Source organism: Aplysia californica, unplaced genomic scaffold (genome assembly GCF_000002075.1).
Source record: "Aplysia californica isolate F4 #8 unplaced genomic scaffold, AplCal3.0 scaffold00390, whole genome shotgun sequence".
In the NCBI taxonomy this organism is placed as follows: domain Eukaryota; kingdom Metazoa; phylum Mollusca; class Gastropoda; order Aplysiida; family Aplysiidae; genus Aplysia; species Aplysia californica.
The window spans coordinates 588,021-590,494 of NW_004797660.1; the positions used below are offsets into that span (position 1 = coordinate 588,021).

At 42.2% G+C, this 2,474-nt stretch overlaps 1 protein-coding gene across 1 annotated transcript in view; it reads left to right on the forward strand.

Moving 5' to 3' along the window:
• Window positions 1-2,474, forward strand: part of LOC101857965 (choline transporter-like protein 2) — a gene marked incomplete in the record, with an annotated part of 63,750 nt that overhangs the window by 41,258 nt on the left and 20,018 nt on the right. Inside the window, 3 exon segments of the mRNA XM_035971190.1 lie at window positions 275-387; window positions 937-1,068; window positions 1,848-1,947. Of these exon segments, the coding sequence (XP_035827083.1) occupies window positions 275-387; window positions 937-1,068; window positions 1,848-1,947 (345 nt within the window).

Here is a 2,474-nt window from a genome sequence, read left to right on the forward strand (position 1 = left end):
TCTCTCTCTCTCTCTCTCTCTCTCTCTCTCTCTCTCTCTCTCTCTCTCTCTTTCTCTCTCTCCCTCCCTCCCTCCCTCGAGGTGGATAGTTGACAGGCACTCCTATGTGGTTAGCTCCCTCTTTCCCTATCAAACATCTATGGTCTTTTTTTTTGTATGTTAACTCTCTTTTTACTCCTTTTTAATGCCTTTAATCATTGGCAGTTATATAACCTATTTGTGTTGCAAGTGCCATAAAACGCACAAAAAACTAACAGTAAACCTCTCCCTCCAGCTGCCTGGTCATTACAATGGTGCTGTCCATGCTGTGGATCGTCCTGCTCCGGTGGCTGACCATTGTCATGGTGTGGGTCACTGTGGTGCTCTTCATCGGCCTCTTCGGATTTGGTGAGGATAATGATGGTTTCTTATGTGCTGTATTGTTTGTGGGGATCTGTCATCGAGTTTGGAGTTCCAGGAAGATCCCAAGGGCTGTTTGGGAAGTAAGAAGGGGATGGGGTGTTGTCCCAAAGGGGTCTCTTCTATTCATCCAAACTCTCAGAATTGCTCTTCTTGGTTTCTGTTTAAAACTTAATTTTTGAAAATAAATGTAACCCTTTTTAATTGTTATAGATTATTTAGCCCTTTGAAAAATTCTGTTAAAAAATTTTATTTTTCCAAATGTACGTTTTTTATCTCAGATTTACTCTTTAAATATTCCGTTTTGTAGGTTTGCCGGAAAAATTCCGTTTAAAATTTTTATTTTTCCAAATGTACATAATTTATCTCAGATTTACTCTTTAAATATTCCGTTTTGTAGGTTTGCCCGTCTCCCCACCCCTTGTGTTCAAATAGTGTTGCTATGAACTTTCATGACTCTTCTTTTTACCTTTTGATATAGTCATGTTCAATTCCACAGTATATAAGAACTTTTGTATTGTCTCCATTCCCATCCAGGAACTGGCTACAGCTACTACAGATACTATGAGCTGAAGAATGCAAATGTAACAGAGGAGTACGGTCTGCCGTATGAGTTCAAGTTTGACTTTGACTACTACCTGTCGCAGAAGACGACCTGGCTGGCTTTTGGTGAGCTTTGAGATTTGTCACCGGACATGTTGTACTCTCCCATCAACAAAACTCTCGTGATTTATGGCGGCAAGTCGAATAGATCCTGATTTTCAAGACCAATCTGAGCTGCTTTGGCCATGTTCCAACTGAAAGACGTGGAGGGTCTAATGATTAGGCTACCGGAATCGTGATTGTGAGGTTGCAGGTTCAGGGGGTGAAGCCTCAGACCAGACGTTGTGCCCTTTGGAAAGGCACTTTACACAGATTTCCCCCACTTAACCCAAGTGGGAATGTGTACCTGGCCGTAGACAGCAAAAAATGTTGTTAGTATGATAGTGTTTTAAAATGGTAGCTTGCACTGTATGCTTCCCAGGGAGTTGAAATTGTTTCAGAATGCTATCGGGTCTGATAAGGAAATAATATATAGATTGTAAAGCGCATAGAGCTGCTGAGCAGGAACTTTGGCTATACAAATGAGGAGGTGGAGGACAAGGAGCAACAAGGAATAAGATTGGATTTGAAAAATAGAAGGAAGAGGGGAGGGGAGGGTAAGACAGAAAGAAGGGGGGAAAAGAGAGAGAGACAGAGGCACAGACAGACAGACAGACAGACAGACAGGCAGACAGACAGACAGACAGACAGACAGACAGACAGACAGACAGACAGACAGACAGACAGAGACACAGAGAAGAAAGAAAGGCAAAAAAGATAGAACATTGTAGCCTACAGATAGAAAAAAAAAGATGAAAGCATGCCACTTCAATACTGATGAACGTCACATGTTTTTGTACACACAGGCTGCACTGGAGCGACCATCTTCATCATCTTCCTCCTCATCATCATCTTCCTATGTGGTCGCATCATGTTGGCCGCCCGACTTATCTCAGAAGCCAGCGTGTAAGTTCTTTACTCTTGGGACCCCAACAATTTTTTTAAAAAGATTATAAAGTTAGAGTATGCATATGCTGTATGTTTTTGGATAGAGGAATTTTTCTAACTAACCTCATGAGGTTTCTCTCTTATATCCTGTTCAATTTTTTTTCTGCCTTCTAGTAGTATACACAATACGAACATTATTTCAGATTAGTGATAAGTCAGTAGATGGACTGGGTAATGACAAAAATGCAATACAATGGGAAATGCAAAGTATCCTCAACAGCTGAGAAATGGGTGCTGAGACTTCTGGAATGAATTATTATTATTACAGTTCCATGTCAGTCAATGACCTTTTCAATTACCTGATATGATGTTTCCCTCTAGGCAGCTGGTGGTTGGAGGGTGCCACTGGCAGGTCCTTGCGCTTTTCTTTCCCTCTGTTGTTTCTGTCTGCCTGTCTTGCTGTGCCTCCCTCCCCCCTTCCCCTCCTACATCCTGTCCCCTCTTCCTTCCCTCCTTATCCTCCTGCCCCTCCTCCTCCTCCTACC